This window comes from Serinus canaria, chromosome Z, assembly GCF_022539315.1.
Source record: "Serinus canaria isolate serCan28SL12 chromosome Z, serCan2020, whole genome shotgun sequence".
Classification (NCBI taxonomy): Eukaryota; Metazoa; Chordata; class Aves; order Passeriformes; family Fringillidae; genus Serinus; species Serinus canaria.
In genome coordinates this window covers 61,772,228-61,797,538 of record NC_066343.1, presented here as the reverse complement: position 1 = coordinate 61,797,538, position 25,311 = coordinate 61,772,228, and the positions used below count along the sequence as shown (strand labels likewise).

Sequence of the window (25,311 nt, the reverse complement as noted above, 5' to 3'; positions counted from 1 at the left end):
GTTGTGCGTTTACCTATTTCTGCCGAACTGTACTGCAAGTATTTGTCTGGAAACAGATTCCGTTTCTGGGTAGTGAACACATTTTAATGTTTGGTTCATCTCCCTGATTGCAATTTTTTTATTATTTGTGAAAATGCTGTTCACACATTTCCACACAGAAGTGGTGATTTTGCTTGGTTTACTAGAAGCTACTGGAATTTTTCTCATGGAGCCTGATGTTGAGAAATAGTTTGAATATTTTTAGAAGCATTCATGTTCTGTATTTCAGACCCATCTTGCAAATATACGTTGAAGTTTCTGTAAGTAGAGTTTATAAAAATATGGGTGATGTTAAAAATCTGGAACTGTATGGGTGCCTTTCAAAATACTGTCTTTTTATTCTGCAGCAAGGTTTATGTGTTGCAGTGCCTATCACTGATTTAGCTCTTGTTTTTTATGAGAAAATATGTAAGTACCCTTAAACCTGAGTAACCAAGTATTTGAGCATCTACACAGACAAAAGATGCTGAGTTAATATGTTCCTGGTGCATTATTCTGTCTGTGGAAGTGGATCCAGGTTAACTTTTTAATTGCAGCAAACTTTCCAAATTCAACCACAATATATCAGTTTGGCAGGTATTTGGGCTTTCTGACCATCATGGCATTTCCCAGAAATGCAAGATTTTAAATAGGCTGTAGTTTAGCTTCAATGCAAAAATAGTTTTAATTTTTAGAAGGACTCTTCTTTGTTCTTCTTACATTTTTGCCTAAGAATTTGCGTGGTGTGAATGATAAATATATTAATTATTGATTTTTTTTTACATATATCTTGTGGTCATTTGATTATATGATCCAGAAATAAATGAATCATAGTGATGAAGAAACTATGAAGAAAACCAGTGTAGTGAACCTTGATAAACTTTTATATGACTTCTCAGAGATAGAAAAGGTAAGTGAAGAAGGTAAAAAATGTTGAGACTGCCATCTGTAATTATTGTGTGGCTTTTTCAAAATCTTTCTGAAAATTTTAGGCTGTGTCAGCTCTTTAAATTGTTGTATCAGCTTACTTTTATGCCTTGTAATACTAACTTCCTTTGGAAAGCTGTTTGTATTGACTGTATCCTGGAGACATAGGAGTGGAATCTGAGTGAAATCTGAGAAGCCTTTGTTTCTGTGCTAGAATTTTAATCATCAAGAGGCCAGATTGGCTTTCTCAGGAAGACTATGGAAGATGGTGTTGAAGATTACCTGGATTACACTGCTTTCCTAGAATCACAGAATCTCTTGGTCTGGAAGGGACCTTATAGACCACCTAGTTCCAACTTCCACTGCTGTAGGAAGGGACACTGCTCACTAGACCAGGTGGCCTAGTGCTGGGGTATCCTTTCAGAAGTTGTTCCTTGTTCTAGAAAAATGTCATTGCCTTTTCAGGAGCATGAACTCCTACATTCTGTATGCATTGAGCTTCCTTTATCTTACATGTGTGTCATTTCTCAAAAGATTGACCCTCTGAGGAAAATCAGTACTGTGTTTCTTTTTAGACTGATGCTGATCAGCTTTCTGCTGATTTCCTGGTCACCTGATCCACACTAAAGTAGCTTAAAAGGAGCACCTGAAATAAATTTAGCATTTCTCTTGGAATTAACTTATTTTACCAGTTCCTATTCCCACATTCTGTTCAAGTTATTGCTCTGCAAGAGTGTTGACAGCCTCATATGAAAAGCAGTAGAAAGAACCTTACAGAGGATTGATCCAGACTCTGGGCTACAAGACTGAGAGGAAAATAGTTTTTAACTCATGATGTAAGTCAGCATTCTTAGTTCTGCAGGGTAAACTTGGAACAGTAAAGGGTCTCAAGTCTACTATCATTCTTCTCTATAAAGGAATACCCTGAATAGGAAATATTACAGGCTTGGACTGCAGAATTGTGAAATCGTTAAATTTTTTATTCACTTAAAACTCAAAACTTTAAACATGTTAATATTAATATTAGTCCTTCTCCAATTTTTCTAGAAAATATCAGAAATTAATGACACAAATAACCTACTGATTCATCAGCTGGAAAAATGTAACCGATTGCTAGCATTAAGCCAATCAAAGGAGGAATCAGTAAAAGAGGGTAAGTTATTTTATTTGAAAGATATGATTTTTGCATGTATTCAAGAAGTTCTGAGAGATATTTCCATTACTTTCAGCCATAAAAAATAACATTGCAAGGATCTAAGATAGTGTGGGAAAAGCAGGAATGCCTAACCCTGAATCATGTCATGAAATCCATCTCATAGTAAATATTAATATTCATATTAATTGTATGGGGATTCAGACTGTTCAATGAATGCTAATAAAACATAATTTACCATTTATAGGTGGTAATTATAAGTCTATAATCATAATTTTAAAAATTAAAAAGTTGTGAAACCAATGAGGAATTACAGGGAAAACTATAAAATTAAGATTTGTTTTATTCTAGAACTGTTTTCTGATGAGTATTTGAAATGAGAAACAATATCTAGTGCTTAGCATGGATTTGTGGTTGCATACTCTTCTGTAGTTTGTAAAGTAGCTGAAAAGTGCATATTTTGTAGGACTTTAATCTGTGGGAAATCAGCCTGCTAAAAGTTTGGAAGCAAGGTAGGAATAAACTGAGTTTCACACAGGAGGTAGATTGCCATTTGGGTTTTATTTCAGTCTTCACTGGGACTTGGATAATTTAGCATAATCAGAAATTAAGCATTGAAATTAAGCTATTGAGTGAGTGAAGTTAGCTTATGATGATAATCTCTTTGGATGTACCAAAACCTCATGGTACAAGACAGGGGAAATAGAAACCAGTAGCAGCGCAAATGAGAGGCATTTTGTAAAAACAATGGTTGATGTTAGTCTGCTGCTTTTTAGGAAAGACATCTTGGTGTCCTCTAAACAGTTCTCTTAAAATATATGTATTCTCTTAAAATATCAGTAGACAAAGAAGCAAACACAGGGGTAGGCATGATGATGAAATAAAAAGATAAAAAAGCATTGTGACTCTGTAAGGTCTGTGATTTTGATGTCATGTTCTGGTCCACAGATCTCAAAACAGACAATAGCAGAACTAGAAAAGGTAACAGATAAGGCTTGGTATTGCTAGGAGGGAGCAAGATACAAGGAATCAGGAACTACTCCTGTAACAAAGACCATGTATGTGGGGGCTTAACCATGCAAGGCTCACTCCCACTGTGCCCATGCAGGGCTGGCCCAGCGAGGACTGCCATGGTTAGCCAAAAGTCTAGATTACCAAAGAAGTCTGTACTGATGAGAGTGACTCAGGAGGCTGAGTCAGAATGGAGTTCAGAAATGGTAACAAAGGCCAGACATGGTCCAAGGATCTCTACTTAGTCCCAAGGGAAGGGGCAGATCTGATATCAAGCCAGAAAATCATTCTCTAGGTCATGACCAGGGTCTAGTGTGTGGCTGTCACACAACTGCAGCATAGGCCAAGGGCAAAAGCGTCTGTTTACAAGCAGCTCCCATGGGAGAAAGGGATGGCTATTTCTGAATCTGCTGCCAGCCTTTTTTTCAATGTCACTCTTTTTAAGATGGCCTTGTGCCCAGCTGAACACCCAGAAGGTGCATGGAGGAAAATGCACCTGAGGCTTTCACAGGTTTGGTCACAATTTTGGGACATTTGAGGGAAGACTTCTGTTGGCTGGGAACTTTTCAACCAAGACAAAGAACAGAGCTGATATGACTCATAGCTTTAAAACTGTGAATGGCACAGAGAAAGTGATTACCGAATAGAATATTCATTGTCTAATGTAATAAAAAAACTAGATGGAAGTAAAACTTGTATATTGATTTAAAGCTAACAAAAGGAGGAACTTTGCCACACATTACAAAATAAAGTTAAATCAGTTCCACAGAAGCCTGCGCATAACAAAAGTATACATTAATCCAAAAAAATTGGAAAAAAAGAATGGAAAAAACCAAAATTTTTAAACACAAAGACAGTATCTCTCCTTGTTTCCCTTCATTCTGTATTTGGGAAGTTGAGAGGATGTACTAATGATAGTATTTATCTAGCTTTATTTTCATCTTTACTGAATTATCTTGTAGTGTGTATTGTGAAGTGGCATAGTGAACTAGATGGAACTTTGGTTTGAGTCAGAAACACTTGTTTCTCTATTAAGCACAAAAGTCAGACAGTGCAGGACAGTCACTCAGAAACAGAAGAGACTTCTTTATTGATGAAACCAGAAAGGAGTGGGTTTAAATAAACCAGTTAGTAAAAAAGGAAAGGAAAAGGTGGACAAAAAGAAGAAATCATTCTTGCTATAGAACTTATGATATAAAAGGTAGCAGAGAAAGCGAAAGAGACAACTCAGGAAACCAGAGCTGCTAGGATGATTGCAACAAGAGGAAGAGACTAAAAACAGATCAAAGTCAGAAGACAGATCTGAGCTTTGTAAACAGTATTGCCTCATTTTCATGAGATAAGAGAGAAATTATTGGTGACATAGTTACGCTGATATAACTGAAGAGAACAGCCTCTGGAGCTTCTTTTGAAACACAGGATGAAAAAAAGTGTGGGTGGCAGGAGTCCAAGTAAAAGTACCAGAGCACTCAGCCTGAAATATGAACTAATGTTTCAGCAACAGGGATAGTCAGGAAAAAACAAACTTCAACAATATTGAAGTCATATGGATAGTGCAGATACAGACAGGAGGCAGAATTGTTGTAAGACAAGCATCCTGGTCAAGGGTAATTGCAGTAACATTGCAGGCAATATTAGTAACATTGCAGGCAATATTAGCAACATTGACAAAAACAAGTGAAAAGCAGGAACTTGGAACAAAGTGATACATCCAAGAGGTGATTCTGAAAGCTATTTGATGATAATGAAGTAAAATATGCACAAGATGCCAAAGGGATAGAATGTATTTAGAAATAAGGACAATTATCATGGCTGCTCTGTTAGGTTAAGCTCAGAAAGGTGGTGGAGTCTCCCCTACAGGAGTCATTCAACAACCATCTGGTTGCAATCCTGTGATGTGTGCTCTGGGATGGCCCTGCCTGAGCAGAGAGTTTGGGCCAGATGACTGAATGAGGGCCCTTTCTGTGTTTCTGTGATTCTGTACTTACCAGTAAGGTGTAAACTATTAGATTAATGTGCTTACCAATAAGGAAAAAACCTTCAAATATCAGGGCATGAAATGCTTGTAAGTTTATAGGTTTGAACCGTATTCATTATTGGTGCTCATAAAGCAGAGTTTCAAAAAAACATCTTGGACAGAAAATTGACATAAACTGTGGCAGAGGTAAACAGTTAACATGTTACTGGAGATGAACAGAGCCTGTGAATAGTGGTGGTGACATTAGGAGTATTTCAAAAGGATGTGAAAGGCTGATGTAGTTATTATAAATTAGTAAGTCTATAATGTTTCTAAACTATTTTTCTTTTTCTTTTTACAATTGATAGAAATGATCTTTGGCACCTTTATTAAATTGACCTTCCACACTAACCCTTCAAAAGAGGTAATAGCATATGTGGTATTCAGAATTAGAGTACTAAAACTTTTGCATCTAATGGTTAAATTCTTTATAAAAAACTTTTGGAAGGTCAAAGCACTGGGGAATTAAAAGAGACACCAAATCCTCTTTAATATTGATGGGGTTATAGAGGGGTCCTCTGCAGCACTGGAGAGGCACAAGGGACCAATACAGTATTGATACTTTCAGTCTTTACTCTGGGCAATAGTTATCTGAACAGGCTGTAGTAGTGAGACTGTGGGCTTTTATAGAGTGATATTGCCAACTGTGGCTTGGAAAAAATATTTCTCCTAGCCTTATGTCCCAGGCTTGTTTCCCAGAACCCAATTCAGCCCCAGCTCCTGAAGTATCTTTTAAAAAGTTGGTCCACAGGTGACAGAAGTTGCTTACAGCAGAGGAGCATGAAGAAAGAGTGCTGTGGAAGGATAGGCTGTGGTTCCTATAGGATAGGCTGTGGTTCCACCTACCCTGAAGGGTTTGTGGCTGCAAGTGGTAGTGGGATGAGGAAGTGGAATTTTATCCTGGCTGAAGAACACTTTGTTTTAAGAAACAACAACAACAAAAAATAGTAATTCTCACCCCAAGAAATCTCCAACAAGTGAGAACCTGAGGAGTCCTTGATTCCTTATCAAAAGTCTTTCCTGGAACTGTTTAAGGTAAAAGAAGATTGGAAATTCCGGAAAAAAATACAAAGGAAAAAAGAAAACATCTAAAAATCAAGGGAGAGGGCAGTGAAACACTTCTATCCAAGATAAAGTAGAAAAAGAAAAGCAGTTTGGCCTGTGTATACACTCTCTGAAAGGTCATAAATTAACTTTATTTTCTCTTGATGTGTTCTTTGCTAAATGATGAGGTTCAAAAAACCAGTTTTTGTTTTGTGTACATCATTGCAGATCCATTTTAGACAGATGCAAGTCTGACATCTTTGTTTCCTACTCCTAAACCTTTTCTTTGGTGGCTAAATAGATTCTTGTGATGTTTTAATTCAGTTCTGAATTAAATTCTAATGTAGTTTTCTAAAAGAAAGTAATCATGGTTTTGTCTGTGAAACACTTAAGGAGGTTCTATTTAGCATCTTCAGGGTTGCATATTTGTTTATTTAGCATTTCTAAGGTTTTAAAGGAAAAAGTGGTTGATATCATTGCCCTATTAAAAAATCAATTATAAATGCGGATGAACACTTATGCTGTTCAGTCTTCCTGCATGTAGGCAGTATTCCTTACAGGGAACAAGCTACACAGGATCCATAGCAGATGCTATGACAGTGATTCGTTAGACTGCAAACATTAAGAAAAATTCTGCTTCTTTTTCTTAATGTAAGCAAGCAAAACTTGTGGGTTCCCTGGAATTTTTTTCCAGTCACAACTTTAAGTACATGTAAGATTTGCAAAGATATATCCTTTAAAAATAATAAAGATAAGTAGATATTATTGGGACTGTACAAGAGTGGCTTACACTTAAACAGTTGTGATTCTTTTTAAAGACTAGCTGCTGCTCTAGTGTTGACTCAGATGTCTTTCCAAATTGTGCATGAATTACAAGCATCTGAGTTAATTTCCATACATTTTCAAATGGGAGGAAATTTGTATTAGAACTAGTTAGTACAGACGGGCATGCTGATCTCGTCATTCCGACTTTGAATAGGATTTTTTTCCAGAGTTGCTTTCAATCCGGCACAGGAACTGAGGGGCAGGCAATGTTTCTGTGCTGCTCGTGCTCCCTCTACTGTTTTTTTTTTGGAAGCACGGATCGGAAAAATGTATCTGGCTAACGTACTCGGCTGCATGAAAAGCAGACTTGATGGAAGATCAGGCTGACAGTCAAAAAGACTGAGCGGAAAACGGAACCTGTTAGCTGGGATCTTAGTTCATCTTCCTCACTTGTTATGTAGTCTTTAGTGATATGATAGACAGTTTTCAAAAGGGCTTTAGTTTGATAAGATAAGTAACTGTTATTTAGCAAACTTTTATGTTTGCTAAATATTTGCAAACTTTTATGTTTGCTTTTATGTGTTGTGGAAATTAAATGCCATTTAAGAGACACAAAACACAGTGGTACTTAGGAAAGAGAAAGAGAAGTTTTAAAAGTAAGCAACCTCAGTTGGAGAGCCTCTGCTGTTCTCAGTCTTTGACAGTTTTGTGACTCTACTGATAAACTTACAATGAACATAAGGGATAAAAGTCATATTAATGAAAACCAAATCTGTTATTACAGGAAGTACATGTTGTGTTTGAATATTAAAAATACAGTTTTTAAAATAAAATTATGAAATACAACTATGTAAACTGAAAGAGCTTGTATGTATCATTCTGTTGAATGGAGACATAGCACATATTCTGAATCTCTCAAAGCTTATGTTGAGCCATAAGATGAATGTTACATGCATCAAGAAAGGGGTAAAAAAGGAGTGAGAGACTGCAATGAGTGGATTCTCTTGGTCTCGTTAAAAAGAAAATTTGCAAAGAAATACTGTCAAGAAAGTAAGTCTCAGTTTCATTAAATACATCAAATTAGTGGAAGGCTGATATGGAAAACTTCTAGTATTGCCCAGAAAACAAAAAGATATTTGTTTTCTGACTAGAAACAAAAATGTAGTACTTTTATGAAATTGTTTGTATTGCTTCATAAAATTGCTTTTAATCAATCATCAAACTAAAAGCTAAAATTAAGCAGTAACCATGTTATAATAATCTGAGTTATTTCTACAGTCAGTAAAAAGACTGAGTAATATTTAACCAAAAATATTATAAAATATTTGATAAAATTGTGTAAACAAAATGTAAATTTGTGAAGACACTATTCAAAAATACTGAATCTTTCTTTTTTTCAGAATGCAGTGCTCTACAGAATGTAATAAAGGGTCTAACACAAACCATTGAAAACCAGTGTAATGTGAAAGGTAAAGGCAAAAAATGCTATTCTATAAATCTGTACTGTAATTTTGAATGAGTGGACATTTAATTTTTTCATTTAAGTTTACTGATTTTTTTTCAGACACAGAAACTTACCGGCAGGCAAAGAGAAACCAAAAAAATTATCTAAAATCAATCTTGTGCAGTAATAAATGTCTGTTGTCATTATTGCCATAGTTTAGTTAGTAACTGCCTCCTTAGGAGGTTATTTTAATAACCTTAGGAGGTTATTTTAATCAATAGTTGGGCTTTAAATTCATTGTAGTGTAACACAGGCAATTTTACAAAGGTGAGAAAGTGTCATTCAGCTGTTGGATTGTAGACTATTCAAATGTTTATGCACAGTTTTTATCACTGTGTTAAACCAGCATGTCTTAATCCTTGGTATATGTTATTAAATGTTATTGCTGCTATCCACATTAACAACTATTGCTGTTATTGCTGTTATCCACATTGACAATTACTCAGTTTTACTTGAAAAAAGAGAAATACTTGCTATATCTTTATACTAGAGCTCAGCAGTACATCATGTAGATCATTATGCATTCAAGGCATATTAGCATATATATTAAGAAACCTCTAACATTGGAAGTATACAGATGTTTTTAATACTCAAATTGATATTAATAATTTTTTTTTTAATCTATTTTCTTTAATTCCTGTGTTTGTATAGTTTTCTGACTTTTGGGAAACAGGTACTTAAAAACTTGGATCTTCCAATTTGAAACTGTTGTAGCCATGACAATAGTCTTATATTTTCTGAGTCAAAGAACTTTGCATATAGATTTTCTTGAATGCATCATTTATCAGAAGACTAAAGAAAGTTCTAAGTAGTGATGCCAAGTTAATATTATGATTAAACTTAAACTATGATTTTTCTTGTTAAAAAATGGAAACAGACAGTATGTAGTTCTGTAATGATGATTATAATGTCTACAAAAAAGTTTCTCGAAGTTCAGCCAAGTCAAAAATGCAGGTAATTTCCTTATTCCTCTTTCATGCTATAGAAATTGTCAATATGTACTTTTTAGTGTACCATATAGTTTTTGTTTATGTTTTTTTTGTTTTGGTTTGGTTTGGTTTGGTTTTTTTTTGTTTTGTTTTGTTTTGGAGATGAAAATGATAGACTGAAAGGAACCATTCACATCTTGGAAGATAAATTAAAGACTTGTGAAGAGGTATGTCAGAAGTTTTCATTCTTTAGGTAAAGGAATAATACTGCATCTCTATTATGCTGTATATATTTTTGGTTAGGGTTTCCTATTGATACTCTTATTGATGCTCTTCTGTTAATGTTTTCCATGTGTAAAAAGAGAAGGGTTATTCTCATGACAGTATCCATGAAAGAAGGTGTTAGAAGAACTAAGAGGTTAAGACTCCTTGGTGCTGAGAACTTTGGCTCAATCTAAGATGCACTTGGGGTTTTTAAGCTGTATTTAGCTTTAAATTCAGCTTCACCTTCATCAGTCTAATCCCCTGCACTAAAAAAAATTTCATGTGGAAATAGGGTTTTCACATTGAAGGTGTCTGGTTGTGCTGCCAGAGATTCAGGAGCAGTCTGAATTTTGTCCAGTTTATTCAGGAATAAATACTACAAAGATAATAGATCTCTATTTCTAATCTGTACCTCATAAAAAATTCCATATATGATCTCTGTACTTTGTATCTATGGCACTCATTTTTACAAAGGAGGTAAAACCAGCAGCACTAGTCACAGTTCTCTGTTTTCATAGTTCTCTGTGTGGAGAGTGCAGATCTGTTATCTGTTTAGGATCAGGAATCTCACTGCTGATTTCCTTTCCTTTGCCTGCGTTTGTGCTCTGAGTTAAACTTAAATGTTAGTACCAGTAGAGCTATTATCTTGACTGTTCCAGTAAAAAATGAGTAATGCCTTCTGAAGGATGTGATAAACTATTATTCCACCCATTAAACACATGTGTGAGGATGGTGGGACTTCCTGGTGTCATTCTGAAGGTGCCTGACTATGTCCCCATATCCTGATCCCCAGTCAGTGAGTGCCTTGGTGAATGTCCCCAAGCCACTCTGTGAGTAGTTGAGTAGCAATCTTGTCAGAAGGCTGCAACAAGAGCTTTGGAGTCAGCACCTCAACAGTGGCAGCAACATACAATTCCTTGAAAATTCTGGAGTAGTTCCTGGAGTAAATTTATTACTGGCATCTTCAAACTTTGAATGTCAGTGCCAGCAGCATCACTGCTGCTGGTATCACTGATGTGTCTCCTGCTGCCAACATGAAATTGTGGAATTCTTTGTATAAGCAATACTAACAAAACTCACTTTTGAATCATGCAGTCCTTGAGTAAAAAATCCACTAACTGCATCATTGTGTCAGATCCTGTTCTTGGGAAAGGAATATTACCCCTCCATCTGCCTGTTCTCCTAAGTACAGTTTCCAATTTTATATTAACAGATAGCTGTAATACAATTAAATCTGCTATGTTTTTAATCTGTGGACTTCAGCCAGACTGTGTAAGAAGTAATTGGGTATTTCAGTTTAGAAGATTGAGGATAAAACAAGTACTGAATTACAGAGTACTGTATATTTTTGCATGATGGTTGTGCTTTGCAGAAGGCTAAGAGCACAGAAACTGCAAGATCTTTATAAAACATTTTATCTTCACAGGAGTATAAGGATCAAATTGAGAAACTCATGACAGAAATTAAAAACAAAGAGGAAGACCACAAATTAGAAATAACACAGTTGCATTGCGATACAAGGAAAAAATGTAAGTTCCCTGAAGACTGAACACTTTAGCAATGGGTAAAACACACAGTCACCTTTAGATGCTATATTTTTGTCTAAGATAAATCTGAGTTCCACTTCTTAGTGGAAACATGTGAATGCTAGAAGTGGGCATTGTTTAATGGAATTTTATCTTCAATGAAGAGAGCAGACAGTGGTAATGAAGCAATAGTACAGCAACACGGGATGAGCAGAAATTCCCAGATAGTTAGAACAAATGCTGGGAATGTGAGCATAAAAATCAGAAGGAATGAAATCTTGAGTTAAGTGTCACCTGGAACCTTGCTTTAAACTGTAAGCTAGATTGCTGTTCAAATCTTCTATCTGTGTTCAGGAGAGTAGAACATTATCTTCACAAATAAATAATTCTTCAATGAGGAAAAAACTGGTTTCTATGTTCATTTGCTTCATTAGAGATATAACCTTAAAAAGCAGGATTTCTTGGTCATCCATATAGGTGAAAACAAGGAAAGTTTTTGTAAATTATATGCCTTTTTTAAAAAAACACCATCTTACTGGTGTCTTTTTAAAAGGACAATGTGGTTTTCATATAGTTTCAGTATGGTTTTTTTTTGAATTGTCTTCCAGTGAAATGTTGACCTGGTGTTCAAGAAAGTTTTAATATTTGGAAAATTACGTTAATTTTTCATCTATATCATTTCATGTATTATAATAATAATTTTGGTGTTACTGTGTTGCTAGTTGAAGTAAAAGAAATGGAGTATAGAGAAGAGAGAGAGAAAAAAGAACTGGAAATATTAGAGCTAACTAGACAGCTGAAAATTCAAAATGAAGAGAAGCAGAATGAAATAATTAAACTGCAGATAGAGGTATGCATTACAAACCTGACTTAAAGACGAACTGGGCATTGGGTAAACTTCAAAGAAAATGTGTAGTGAAAAAATATTAATTAGTACTTAACAAAGTAACATGATGGAATCTAGAAAACTTAATTATTGATTGTCTTTATGAGGATCAGTGGCAGGTGCTCCCTTCCACAATGGAACTGACTCCTGCAGGAGTCAAATTCCACCTACTGTACAGGGAGACTGAAGGTTTCTCTCTTCTTGTTCCAAATTAAATTACTTAGAAATAGTTTTCGATTTTGAGCTATTAAAATATTCAACGTTTTCTGCTTAACTTTCTTGGTTTTAATTTCTGAATGGTGAGAATATATATATATTTAAATAAAATTCCAATACAAATTTCTAGTCCTGCAGAGATTTAAGAGAGAGCATTCAAAATGTATTTCATTGCTCATGTTTTAAAACACTCTCATTACAGAAAGAATTAAGGAAATACTTCAAACTTTTCACACATCAAAAAAGAAATAAGATATGGAAGTGTTCAGGCTGACTTATCCTTGAAATCTAGGGGAAGAATGATGGTTCAGAAGGATTTTAGCACCTTCTGTATTTTCTCTTCCTGTAGATATGTGGCTGAGAAGCCTTCAATTTTATTCCTTTTTTTCAGAAGCATCTTTTTTATCTAAGAGGTTTTAGTTAATCATATTTGTACTACTTTTGCAAAACTTTGAGGCTTTTTTTTTGAAGAAACACAGCTTGGAACTGCATTCTTTTTAAAATCAATATAGGTAGCCTTGTTTTTTCTAGACTTAGTAGAAAGGCTTACTGCTACTACCCTCAGGTTAAACATGCAACTAATAAAAAGTGAAAATTACACTTGACATATTTAATACACCTATTTTTCCCTGCTGTTCATTCTCATGGTTTTGCCTTTGCCTGATTCTTTCAGTTCAATGCTAAATTGGCAAGAGCTCAGGATAAAACCACCAAGTCCTTTTCAGACGCTTCGGTCTTACCACAAAGTATCTATCGAAGGGTAGGTACTTTCATAGCATGTAGTACAGAGATAACTGCACAGGGTGTTTGAAGCAGGAGTCCCCTGGGATTTCTCCATGTGTTCTCTCCCACACACCCCTCCCACCTCTACACAACTCAATTCATCGAATCATGGAATAATTTAAGATAGAAAAGGCTTTTAGGATCATCACCTCCAACTGTCATAGCTCTTGACATACTCATACTACTGCGGGCAAGGAACAACAAAAAGCAACATGTGAGGTGGTTTTAGTACAGAATTGTTAACTTGGAAACTTAAACTGAAACTGACATCAGTGACACTGATATAATGCCTTTTTTTTTTTTTTTTTTTTTTTTTTTTTTTTTTTTTTTAGGCTTAAGACTTTGGGATGGCAGTAAAACAGGATTCTGGGGAAATAGTTTTTGTAATACAAAATAGCTGTATTACAATACAAATAGTTTTTGTAATACAAAATAGCTGTATTACAATACAAATAGTTTTTGTAATACAAAATACCGAGGAAAATATATGTCTTACTTGCCATAGCAAAATGAATTGTTACATAATTTTATGTGTTTAAGAATGAAGCATTTGCCTGTACTTTTACAGAAGCTGCAGCATCTCCAGGAAGAGAAAAACAAGGAAATTGAAATTCTCCGAAACACCATAAGAGACTTGGAGCAACGTCTTAATAAAGGCCAAGACCTGCCCTTCAAACGGAGGAGATTCTGAGTAAATGACTTGAAGTATTTCAGTGTTTCCAATTCTGCATCTCAAAATAAAAACAAGATAGGAAGAAAGTATGTTTTATTGAAAACACTCTTGACAGACATTCCAAAGGCAAGCATTCTGTATATATTCAAAGCTACTCTCTTGCTAATCAGCATTCACAATAAAAAGATTCAGGTTTTGTAGGAGTAGTAATTTCCCTATTAAACCATCATTAATTATGGTGTATGCTTTCATAGCAGTTTTCTTTTCATGAATATTCTCTTCTTCATCCAGGAATCCTTCAAACAACTGGATTTACTTCCATTCAGTTAATCAAACATTAGGAAAGCTAGGCAATAGACAGAGAAGTTATACAAGTTTAAGTGGTATATTATGTTAATTGATACAGATTGCTAATTGATACAGACTTACCCAATTCAGCACTGTTATAAACAAAGATCAACATTATACCAAGATTAAACTTGTTTCATCCCACTCTCTTTTTGATTCTGACTCTCAGTTGTTGACACTACTCACTTCAGGATGATCTAATTGATTTAGTAGGATTTTACATGATGTAACAGTATGTATTAATGGATGCTCTTACTGTATCTAAAAGCCACAAAGCTTTGTCAAAGTTAAGTATATCAATCTCTTACTTAAAAATAAAACAGTCACTGTCTGTATATTATATTTTTTATGTGGAATTAATCTGTCACATTGCTTAGGAGTAAGTTTTGCTTGTGCATGATTTGTATCCCCAGGTTAGAAAAAAAAAAAACAAACTCAACCTTTAAATCTGTTGTCTTCCTAATAAAAAATGATTAAAATATCTGACTTGGTTATCTTCTGTTCTTGATTGCAAAACATCAGACAGGAGCCCCTAGGTCATAGTTTATGCTCTTGTCCTCACAAATGCAAGCAGAATGTTAGAAGAGAAACAAGAAAGACAAATTAACCAAGACTGCAGACACCTTCCCAGTGGAACTGAAAACCAAAGTAGGGGTCAGCCAAATTCCTTTAAATCATGAAACTTTTTACTGATGGAATTTGACAGATATGCAATCATTCTAAGAGCGCTGCTCTAAAAATACACTTCTTTGCAATATACCCATACCTGTCAGCACAATTTTGAATTTGGGGCAATAAAACCACTAAATCTGTTCATTTTTCTGCTCATGCAACTATATTAACTGAGTTAGTGTGACTCCCTTGTTTCTGGAAGGTGCTTAGTTTGTTTTTCAGGATCAGTTCCTCGCCTTTTCCTGTCACTGTCAGGTGTCACTAGTTTCACTTGCTCCTGCTGGTGATGAATGTCAGGCAGCAGAGAGCAGACGACACTGTCAAGACTCAGTGATGTCCTCTGCTGCCAGCTGCCCATGTCACCTGCAAGAATTTGGTAGTGCTCCACGACACTGTCAGGTGACAGAATTCCCTAGCTCTTCAAAGAGAAGGTGTCGACAATGACAGGATCAGCTACTAGAGGTAGAGTCTGATCCTTTCTGCCAATTTCAAGTTAACTGGTTTTTGCAGCTGTTTTTCCCTTTCTTTTGTTGTTTTTTATCTAGTGGAATTTCCACAATTTCTTCTGGAGGGGCAGTGTCTACGTGCTCCTGACTATCTATCTGATCATGTCTGTGTCGGCCAAAAAGCCTGTGGCGCCAGCCGCTGTGAGGATGATGTCTCTCAGTTTCAGCAGCAGCCTGGTGGTTCTCATGATTGGGATCATGACTGCCCTGGTGATGGTGGTGGTGGTGGTGGCGGCGGTGGTGGTGTCCATGTCTGTGCAGGTTGGGATGGGAATGCTCATCTCTCGGCTTGGCTTCTATCTCTGACAGCTCTTCAACTGCTTTTTTAGTGATGTTTTCACATACACCATCAATATCAGGTTCCTGCAAAACAGATGCTTGCATTAAATACAGGGCACTGTATTCAATTAAACTAGATGTAAAGTATTAACTGACATTTTTGAAGAGTATGAAAGGCACTTTTAAGTTATTTGTGCTGCTTTGCTCAAAGTATGAAAATATCAAAAATAGCCTTGTGCTGTCACACCACTGCCAACTATACAGGGCTTTTTAGCAATTATTATTCCAGTAATTGATAATAACAAGTATTCTTATCCTAGATCCTACATCTGACCTTTGGTCTACATTTAGGCAGAACGCTGCACAATGGGATCAAAAATTATTATTTTTGTTGAACTTCCATGAAGTATGTACATTTCTTGATAGTCCTTAAAAGTGTTTCTGGTCTTGAATGATTCATTAAAGGAAACTATCCTTCTTTTATAGCAGTAACAATAATTTGCCACCTTGTATTATCACTTTTTTAAAATAACTCCTGTAGACTGTGTTTAAATGCAAACTACAATGAACAGTAAAGCAATCCAGCTTGAGTTTGATTCCTGGGTTTTAAAAAAAATACGTACTTACCCATCCCACAAAATTAGAGTAGTTAATTGCTCACTACCTCCATAGCTCTACAAACAGAATAACTCTTCAAGATTGCCTTTACATTTCTGACAGTTACTTGTGTTTCTATCATGACAGGAATTCAGATAGTCAGTCTATTTGAAATCAAATAGAATTCGCTTAGAAAAATGTTTAAAAGCTATCTGTCAAGATGCATGAAATGTGTAAATTCAAAATAATATATTTTTTGATTAATCACACTGAAATAATTTTTTAATATCAATCAAATCTACTTTTCTATTATATACAGAATGAGACAAGAAAATACCATGTAAGAGCAGTTTCCACACTTGTTTTCGCAGTAGGCAATCTTAATAGCTTCTTCCACATACTGAAAATGCAGGAAGGAGTAGGGCATACCCAGATGATACACTAGACGGCCGCATCTAAGGAGAGAAAGAACTCTGTGGTTACAAATACCTACAACTAAATCTCTCTTCTTATGACATCTCACTTTACTTGTATCAATCCACACACACTGTACAGTTCCACGGGGAGTGTTTCGGTTCCAGTTCACAGGCAAATCCAGTATCTTCCTTACAAATGCTCACCTGCATTGGCCAGGATGTGTGCAGCATGATTTCTGGCTCATGTGGTAGCTGCACTGCCAGAAGCCTTGTCCTAGAGTGGCACTAAAAACTGGCAGAGGTGCACTCTTTATAGATCCATTGGGATAATGAGAAGTGTTCTTTGCATAGTGGTAGCTGCACCCTTACCAGGTGTTTTTTATGCAACCTGACAGGTATTTTGACTGGGATGGACACTGTGGTGCCTCTGCATTACTGATTTATTGTGCACGAGAGGATTGTTATGGTGCCTACTTGCCCCATGCCTGCACTTGAGTGTTCTGATATGCACTTGTGTTCTACGTGTTCTGATATTACTAAACAACTGATCTGCTCAAAGGAGCTGGAGAAAATGCAGAACCTGTAAACAAGGGCAGCTCGTTCAGAGCCAACACACAGTCCCCTGGCCTTAGCTCCCCACATGTGGACTGCACGTTTAGGACCAGCAAGCAGGCAAAGCTTTTGTGGCTAAGGCCCAATAAGAACACAGATTCCTAGACCCATCATGGATCATGGCCAGGACAGTGCTAAGCCAATTCATAATGTACTCCTACCCTATGTGTCAAGAGCACAGAACTGGTCAACCTTTCAAATGCTCTGGGCAAGGTGTCTGGGCCCCCTCCCAGATGAAATCCAGCACTGTTCTGTTTGTCTGTTGTATGACATCAGCCTTCCTTACTTGGCCATATTTGCTGCTGTAATATTCAAGATCGTTCATCCCACAAACCTAATGTAGCTAATTTTTAAAAATTCATCGCATTACAGAAAAAGAGTAACTTTCTAACTCTGTATTAAGCTTATTTATGGTTTAGTGTGAACTTGGAATATTTATTACAGTAATATAAAGTAACAAGGATAGACATGGTTCAAGTGTAGGATTTTTCAAGTAACTACCATCACATCAAAATCAAAAAATTGGGATTTCAACTACAGTTCCTACTGGTGCTGCCAAAATATACTTGTGGCAGAATCCTATGTCAAAAAGCAATTTTCTTCTGAAGTTTCAAGTTTTACCTGAAGACTAATTTTTCCTTATGTCTACATGGCATTTTCAACAACTCTCATCAAAAAGTTTCCATGAGATAAAAGATTCTACTTTGACATGCATGGATGTAATGAAGTTATCTGAAGATAAATACACTATAAAAAAATGAGTGTTACCAAATTTTACACTCACTTATGTTCATCTAAATCCATGGCAATTCTAAAATAATTTTTTAAAAATACTTATTCAAAAATTACTTATGCAAAAGCAGATTTTGCTTTTGTAACTTTGTTTTTCAAGTAAATACTAGCACTTTACGTAGTTAGAAGCTGAGCATGATGTCTTTATAATTTGCACATCAATGTAATAATATAGAGGTTTGCAAAACATTACTCAAAATATATGCAAATATTTCCCCATGTTTGTCTGTAAGCGCACACCTGTCATAGATGAGAAAGTCATCCTTGTTTCCATTTAAAGTAGTCCAGACATCCTCTTGCTGCTCATCTTGCTGGTAGACAGTAATGTAGTCTGAAACACGTTTTTTTAGTAGGTGAAATTCCCTCCGGGATTGAGCTCCCTGATGGTTGACAACCACATACGAGATGTTGACCAATCCTTCATTCTCTAACTTTACTCGCAGGTCCTCCAAACTAGTGGGAATGTAAAGAAGCAAGATCATAAATCAGTAGAGAATAATGAGATTTGACACAAAAGTTAATATGCTCCATCTTGCTTTTATTACAGAAGTATGATGTGGAGTTTCTTCCCTTTCATTTGCATTTTGCCTATGGAATTGCTCTAGTAAACGTTTATTTTTCAGTTATGGGAAATAGTCTAGAATGTGGAAGATTCTTCCAATTTTTTTCTATAATGTAAGAACCAAACCAAACTACTTTAAAAGCCAAACACAAAGCCCCCTTTTAACTTTTATGGAGCCACAGATTTACCACTATGTTTTTAAATCAAATTCTTAATAAACTTGCAAAGCCTACTATGATATGTAAGTTGTGCAGCCTAGAGGGGCAAACTAAGGTGTTCTCACTGTGACTAAAATCCAAATCTGAAACTGGCACTATGAATTGTTAAGCCAAAATAATTTCACAATCCATAAATGAATCAAACATAAAAGCTTTATGCAATTCCTGTTTGGCTCAGCTTGAAATTATTTTATTACTATTGTTACTGTCATGATAGCTAATTATTTGCAAGGAGTAAGTTCTAGAAAATAGAGCACCAATGTCCCAGGTCTTGGAAGAAATCCTGACACTGATGACTTCCTGAATGCTTCATCAATTTTTTGACAGGACAGTATTTACCTTAACTTCCAGATTTTTTAAATATATGTAGGATCTCTGAACGCAGGCTGAAAAGCCACATGAAAAGCATGAAAAGCACATGATTTTGGTCTATTTTTTTCCCCTACAGGATAAGAAATCAGTGATCACAGATCTCTCTATTTCAGGTGATCTAACCATGTTAAAGAATTGCGATAGTTCTTGGCTTCACCATTTTTGCTACATTATTCATCTGTTGCTGTTTCTGTTGGGTGTTCCTGTGGTTTGGGCTTTATTAATGTCAAGTTGATCATACTATTTATTACACTGGAAACCTATTTTGGAGAAGATGATCTGCCAGTCAGGAACAGGTCAGGAGATAAAGAATCCTACCTACTGGCCACAGAACCCTTCTGCTGATAGGGAACCAGGTCACTGGGTCACATATGCCAGCTGTGATGGTGGCATTTGGGGCAGCCAGAGTTCACGGAGTGCATCTGTGGCAGGGCACATGTAGCATTCTCAGCTGGATAACAAAAATTGGGACAAGATCCACACTTACCTGGAAGCCTGCCGCAGGCACAAAAATCAGCTAGCCTGGAGGAGAGCCACCACTGTCACCGAGCCTCTGGAGTTCCACATCGGGTCCTCCTCCCCAATCCGCCATTCTGGGGGCTCCTGGCAGTTCTGGATCTCTGTCCCTCCTCCTGGGAGGAGACAGAGGGCCAGAACTAGCCCCAGACCTGCCCACATGGCTGGGCTTTACCTGAGAAGAGAGAAAATAAACATAGTAAGGCCAATGCCTAAACAAAGTTCAGACTCTGTAATTCCCATAAGAAAACAAAGCAGCATATTGGCTCCATTCAGTTAAAAAAAAAAAAAAGAAAAGAAAAGAAAAAGGAAAAAAAAGAAACAAACCCCTTTAAGAATAAATTTGAGCTCTTTGTTTACTGCTTAATATCTTTGGTTTTACAGTGGAGATCCTCTGTAATAGAGGTAGGTGTTTTTTCTTTGTGGTGCTTGAAAGTTTTTGTGGTTTTTTTGTTGCTGTGTTTGAACAGCTAAAAAGTAAACATTCAGAATAACTGGAATTTTTTTTCAGTACTACTAATCTTTCTCTTTGTAATTTGTTTTTGACCATTTTTAACACTTCAGTGATTTTAAAGTTGCCTTGTTTCTTCTTTTTTGAAATAAATTGTGGTAAGCCTGTTTATATTGGGAAGAATGTAGACCAGTTCACCCCAGTTACAGAGAAACTCCACTGTCTTAAAAGTGCACTCACCAACCACGGATTTCAGTACACAGTAAGTACTAGAGAACATAGCAGAAAATATAAAAAAGACTTTTTTTTACAACTCAGTCTGAAGTATCTGAATCCCACTGAGAAAAAGTTATGAAGAAGTCACGCACCATAAACAATTTTGCAAAAACCAGAAATGAAAACTGAATTTCGGGTCTCCTCAGATCTTATAAAATCTCATATCCATACTTAGTTCAGTTAATGTTTATGAAAATCAAAGCATATAAGAAATTCTATAATTACCTTTCATTTTATTCCATTAACATCTCAATTTTGGCTTAAACATGCATTATCAAGAAATACTTAAAATTTTAAACATAAAAAATTATAAAGCTGCTTCCCAACTTGTCCTAGGTTGTGGAATTGTACAGTTTCACCACTTACATCACAGTCTGACAGTGACCACAAAACAGTTTGGAAACAATAAATTCTGATAAATACTACATGTTCCATCCATCTTGTCATAGCCTAAAAGATTAATAATAATTGACCTTTTGAAACAAGAGTGATTTGTTGCTGCTTTTGTGAAAACCAGCTGTCCCCAACAGTTCTTTCCTGACGTTCTAGGTAAAGTACTTTGAAGATGAAACTGTGGTCCAGTATATACCAACACAGCCTTTTTCCATTCTTTCCACACATCAGGAAAGCAGCCTGCCTTTATATCTGTTATCAACACATGAGACTCTCATGACATTTTTATATCCTTCCTTGCCTTTCCAGCAGCCTTCTGCAGCACTGGCATGCAGCACCCAGCAACAGCTGTCCGCCCTGCGAGCTGCAGGAGAGCCATGTCCTGCCCTATACTTCTCTTCATATTTCAACTTTCAACCTAGTTTCCAATGGAAATTTCCACAGTCAGCCTTTTCAGCCAAAGAAACAAGCAAACACTCTGCCAAATCTTAAGTCATGAAGCTCTTTCACAGCAAACCCAGCACACTTACCCTTTTCTCCTCCCCCTTCTTGGCAGCTCTGCCTGGCTCCGCTGCAGAAGGAAACAGTGTGGGGAAAAGGGCTGTGGTATTTATATGGCTCTTGTTTATCTCATTTTGCAGACACGGTTCAAAGTTCAGGGAGCTTTTTCTGAACGACCCTGCAAGCAAAGGAAACCCCTTGAGCAAAAAGTACCCAAAATATTTCTCCATTAACTAATCCCAAGTGGAAACTATTTATTGTGCATAATAGTAAAGCATTTTTACTATCGTGACTTCAAATACTTTGTTATGCAGTTTGTCAGTCACCCCAGTCAGCTGGAGGTAGTGGTACAGTCATAGGAGGGGGATGGGCCGAGGAGTGATTTTCTGAACACTGTGGTAACCACAGTGAGGGGGGGGAAGGTACTTCTCTATTTACAAAAACGCTGAGCTAGCAGGTTTTTTCTCATGTGCTTTATCTGATATTTGCCTTAGAGAATGTTGTGCTCCATCTGAGGGCATGTGCATACTGAGCTCCTTTGGCCCAGCTGCTCTTGATTATATCATTCTGCTTTCAAACTTTTCTTCAACTTAATTGAAAGCTAGAGCCCAGAACTTCAGACATTTAAATCAGTGTAGCTACATGAAAGTCATGAAGCTCTAGCTACTGACACTAGGTACCTGAGCCTCCCTTTTTCACTTTTATATTTTCTTAACCCCAAGATCACTGAGGTACCTATGGACATCCAGGTTAAGCTGTTTCCCTACTCTCTTTCCTTGGTAAGAGAATTGTTTATGCATGATTTTTTACTTCAAAAGCAGTTTGCTTTGCTTTGATTTCCTCCAATGTACATGTTACATGTGTTTATGGGGAAATCAATGTTTAAAAAGTTGATGTGCCCTCACAGTTCAAGGTGGCGAGACTGATACTGCTTAGATCGATGGCTTAAGGCCATCTTTTGCACAGATAAGCATTTTGCTTTAGGCTGGATGTGAGATAGGGAAGTGCTGACCTTGGGGGTTTCTGCTGTAGAAGTCCTATGCACTTCTTTTCCACCGGTCAATGGAAAGAATGAGAAAGATCTGAACTTCTGTTCAGTAGTCTTGGAAGAAAACGGCAGACTTCATACTAGACCTGGAGTTCTTTTAAGAAGTAGAGTGGGCTTATATTCATTATATTGTTAGGGAAACACATCTTGTATTTTTTGCTGGGTTGGTATGAAACTCTCTTTCGTGCAATAGTCCCCTTAACTGTTTCAACTGATAGATGATTTGCTCACCTCCTGCTTCAGGTGTTGGAGTTCCCAGCACTGATAAAATCCTTTAAGGTTGGCTGGAAGTATTTGGTGTGCACCACATCCACCAATTCTTGCATGAGCACAGAGGCAGCCAAAAAATGAAGCAGGTACAACTCTGTTAACAGGGCTAATAAAAATGATGCAGCTCACTGGTGACTGACAGTTGTTCTCTTGCCAAATACAGCAACACAGATGGAGACACTCTCAAAGGAAGAGCAATACTCCATCTCCATTTCCTTTTCTTTGTAGAGAAGATGTGGAGAAGGTTTGATTAACAAGTTTTGAACCTATAAACTATAGGTAATACCAATGAGTGCTGCTGAGACGTGCAACTCTCAAGTACTAGAGAACTCAGAGTTCAGGCAGAGTAAATGGAGCTGAAGCAGCTGTCGTATAAAACAAGTACCTTGCTGTGGAAAGCACGCTGAGGATGAAAATGGACAGTGGTCACTATGGAAAAGTTAGTATTTCCTCCCATACAGTATGCAGAGACACCTGCAGACCCTCAGACGCCTTACCGAGACATTAGAAGCACCTGTTGCTAGCAGTTATCCCAGTGATAATAAATACTATAAGTAGTATTATTTATTATTATATTTATTATAACCCTTATAATATTAAGATTACTTCAATTATATTCAAAGTAATAAGCCATAAGCATCTTACTTTTTACTGTTCACCCTACTTAGATCATTGCTCTGCCTCAATAAATATTGAGGAAAAAAGTTCTGTCTTAAAGCAAGTGGTAGGAAATATTATAATCTTGGATGTGGGTTAAAATAGGTGTAATTAATTTGGTTTATAAATGTACAAACTAAATATGCATAAACTTCAGTCTGAAGCATTACTGTTTCTGAGTAGAAAAATTTCTGTTTCCACAGATGTTTTTTATTAACATAGATAAAGCTGTTAATAATTGTCAAATTAACAGTCTAGGAGTCTGATAATTCAATTAAAGCTGTTAATAATTGTCAAATTAACAGTCTAGGAGTCTGATAATTCAATTTCTTACATTAATCCCCATTCTGTTCACAAGGTTCTGTAGCCCTTTGTCTATAGCTTGTAAAGAAACAATCATCTTAAATATTAATTTTTGCTCTCCACTGCAAATATTTTCTTAGTTGTTGAGTTTGGTCCAATATCACGGCAGGAGGCAAGTTATGAACTCTAATTTGGACAAGCCCTCAGTTTGGAACAATAATTTTTTTAATGATCATCCTGTTTCTATTAATTTTCTTTCTTCTTTGGGGAAGGTTATTAGTTCTGGTGGAAATAACAGCCCCCTTCTTTTCTTATTGAACATAAACTTTCCCCTACTCTGACATGTTCCAAACTTTTCAAAGCATCAGAGCACAGAAATATCATTTTGTTGTTTCTGTTATCTAGACTGGTAATGTACATACTTCTTGGGAAAAGAAAAACCAAAAATACATAAAATACCCCAACACAATGCCACAATCCTAAAGGACAAGGAATTGTGGCTGTCAGAAATTACATTCTGGTAACACCTGCTGAAGAGATTTGTAACACACAAATAATGCAAGGATGGGGGCAGAACACAGATTCAGCATGAACCCAATTGTGAGGCCTTAGGTCTTCAGTGCCTGTTTTGCTCTTGTGACTGAAGGATGTCATAAAAACTGAATTCAAAGTCCACTTGGAAATCTTAATTGCTTACTGGCTCTTCTCTGTCTTCTCTGACAACTGTGTCAACTCAGGGTAGCTGCTTATACTTTATAATGGAAAATATGACAACAGCAGAAGGCTGTTAGAGTTACTAAAAGTAAGTAATGCTTATATAAAGAAATTTCCATCAGTTTATGAGGAATAAACATGAATAAATGCTGTAAAATAAAGGGTCACTTAAGTGAAGGGCAAAAAGATACAATGAAATAAAGTAAATCACAGCATAACATAACTAAATGCACACTTCTCAGAATTCAAAGGAAGGAGCTAAAGCCGACATCCTCTGATGCAGGCCTAAAGATTGTTTCAGTGAACAAAGGAATAGCTGATACAAATGCAATTGTCCACTTATAAATAAAACAAGACTTAAAGGAGCCCTGATCTACCAAAATGTTTGCTAGATGTCTGCTTGGAAATTCCGTTACAATACTGAAGTACCTTTCTCTGCTTGAATCTATTTATAGCACACTGTAAGTAAGAAGGGAAATGTTTTATCAGATGTGTCCTCAGTCACAGTAATTGCACAGATTACAAAGGCAAACAGACCCTAGTTGCTGAATAGCTATGTCTGTTCTGAGTTCCTTACAGGCTCTGTTTACTTTCTGCATTTATCCTGCAATAATTCTATCAGTCCACAAATTCTCCAAATCACTGCAGTGAGCTTAAAACCAGTTGGAAGTTCTTCATTTGAAGGAAGAAAATATTTGCTGATGATACCCAAGAGGTGGTTTAGAAGATCATAGCCATAGGAAATCTTCCACATGTTTGTATTTTTACCAGCGTATTTAGTAATACTTGGCAGTCCTGTGATCCATAGAGGAAAATCGAAAATTTCCTTCAGTGACTCTGCTGGGGCTCCTCGTGCTTGGCCATAGTAAACCAAGAAGCAAATGCAGTGCCCAAAACGGTATCTGTACAGATCTCATATCCCACACAATGATCCTCCTTCTATGGGAATGATGCAGTTGCAGCAAGAATTTAGCAGGCAGCTTTGGGGCCTCCAATATAATTCACTGAGTGAACACATAAAATGATTAGGGATCTGGACCAGTGAACACACAGAAAGTTAAAAAAACCTCTCTGTTATACTGCATTCAGACA

At 36.5% G+C, this 25,311-nt stretch overlaps 2 protein-coding genes across 2 annotated transcripts; one reads left to right on the top strand and one right to left on the bottom strand.

The window, feature by feature from the left end:
* The first annotated feature begins 841 nt into the window (after positions 1-841).
* CCDC152 (coiled-coil domain containing 152) lies at positions 842-14,498 on the top strand. Its single transcript, XM_009099399.3, has 8 exons — positions 842-928; positions 1,993-2,098; positions 8,336-8,404; positions 9,531-9,595; positions 11,059-11,161; positions 11,881-12,008; positions 12,934-13,020; positions 13,612-14,498. Exons 1-8 carry the CDS (start codon positions 842-844, stop codon positions 13,732-13,734), a joined length of 768 nt encoding a protein of 255 aa, XP_009097647.2. The 3' UTR covers positions 13,735-14,498.
* SELENOP (selenoprotein P) lies at positions 13,793-21,405 on the bottom strand. Its single transcript, XM_009099400.4, has 5 exons — positions 21,257-21,405; positions 19,578-19,781; positions 18,179-18,391; positions 16,456-16,573; positions 13,793-15,605 (listed from the first exon to the last, which is right to left on the bottom strand). The coding sequence occupies exons 2-5, from the start codon at positions 19,766-19,768 to the stop codon at positions 14,943-14,945; spliced, it is 1,185 nt and encodes a 394-aa protein (XP_009097648.4). The 5' UTR covers positions 19,769-19,781; positions 21,257-21,405; the 3' UTR covers positions 13,793-14,942.
* Positions 21,406-25,311: the final 3,906 nt, after the last annotated feature.

Excerpts from the sequence above, each read along its gene's own strand:
- CCDC152 (XM_009099399.3), top strand. The coding sequence starts at position 842 with ATGAATCATAGTGATGAAGAAACTATGAAGAAAACCAGTGTAGTGAAC. Across the intron at positions 12,009-12,933 it reads TAATTAAACTGCAGATAGAG|TTCAATGCTAAATTGGCAAG; the intron begins GTATGCATTACA and ends TGATTCTTTCAG. Across the intron at positions 13,021-13,611 it reads CACAAAGTATCTATCGAAGG|AAGCTGCAGCATCTCCAGGA; the intron begins GTAGGTACTTTC and ends GTACTTTTACAG.